The sequence below is a fragment of the Geospiza fortis genome, unplaced genomic scaffold, assembly GCF_000277835.1.
Source record: "Geospiza fortis unplaced genomic scaffold, GeoFor_1.0 C13162203, whole genome shotgun sequence".
NCBI classification, from domain to species: Eukaryota; Metazoa; Chordata; class Aves; order Passeriformes; family Thraupidae; genus Geospiza; species Geospiza fortis.
The window spans coordinates 1-578 of record NW_005068311.1 but is presented as its reverse complement, the minus strand read 5'-3'; the positions used below and the strand labels follow the sequence as shown (position 1 = coordinate 578).

Genomic DNA, 578 nt, shown 5'->3' with positions numbered 1-578 from the left:
TGTACCAGGTAATTGACTTGGGCACAGAGCCCATCAAAGGCAGCGAGTACTTTGGAAATGGCCGAGTGACAGAATTCAAGTACGGTGCCAAACTGGGGACAGTGCTCCGCAAGTGGGATGGAGAAAAGATGGCCTACTTAAAGTAAGGATGGGGGTGCTGCAACTTATCCAGGATTCACTGGTTACACCAATTGACAGGGTAGCTTCAAGTCTGTGTCTTTGTTTAGGAACTGGGGAGAAGGCTGGGGCTTTATGCCTTCTGACAGAGCCCTGGTCTTTGTGGATAACCACGACAACCAGAGAGGACACGGGGCTGGTGGAGCTTCTATTCTGACCTTCTGGGACGCCAGGTAAGGAATTGCTCTTGTGTGGGTGATGCTTCTTGCTTTTGCTTGTTTGTCAGTGTGTTCTCGGTCAGGTTCCTCCTTCCATGTCTCATTCCTTGTTTGTCCACCAAACAGGCTCTATAAAATGGCAGTTGGTTTCATGCTTGCCCATCCGTATGGCTTCACGCGTGTGATGTCAAGTTTTCGCTGGCCAAGATATTTTCAAAATGGAAAGGTGAGCTTTAATTAATT

At 48.3% G+C, this 578-nt stretch overlaps 1 protein-coding gene across 1 annotated transcript; it reads left to right on the top strand.

Moving 5' to 3' along the window:
• Positions 1–12: 12 nt before the first annotated feature.
• LOC102038815 (alpha-amylase 1-like) lies at positions 13–561 on the top strand (the record flags this gene model as incomplete). Its single annotated transcript, XM_005431603.1, has 3 exons — positions 13–142; positions 228–350; positions 462–561. Coding segments are annotated over exons 1-3 (237 nt in total), but the record flags the coding sequence as incomplete, so codon positions are not given.
• Between the last annotated feature and the right edge of the window lie 17 nt (positions 562–578).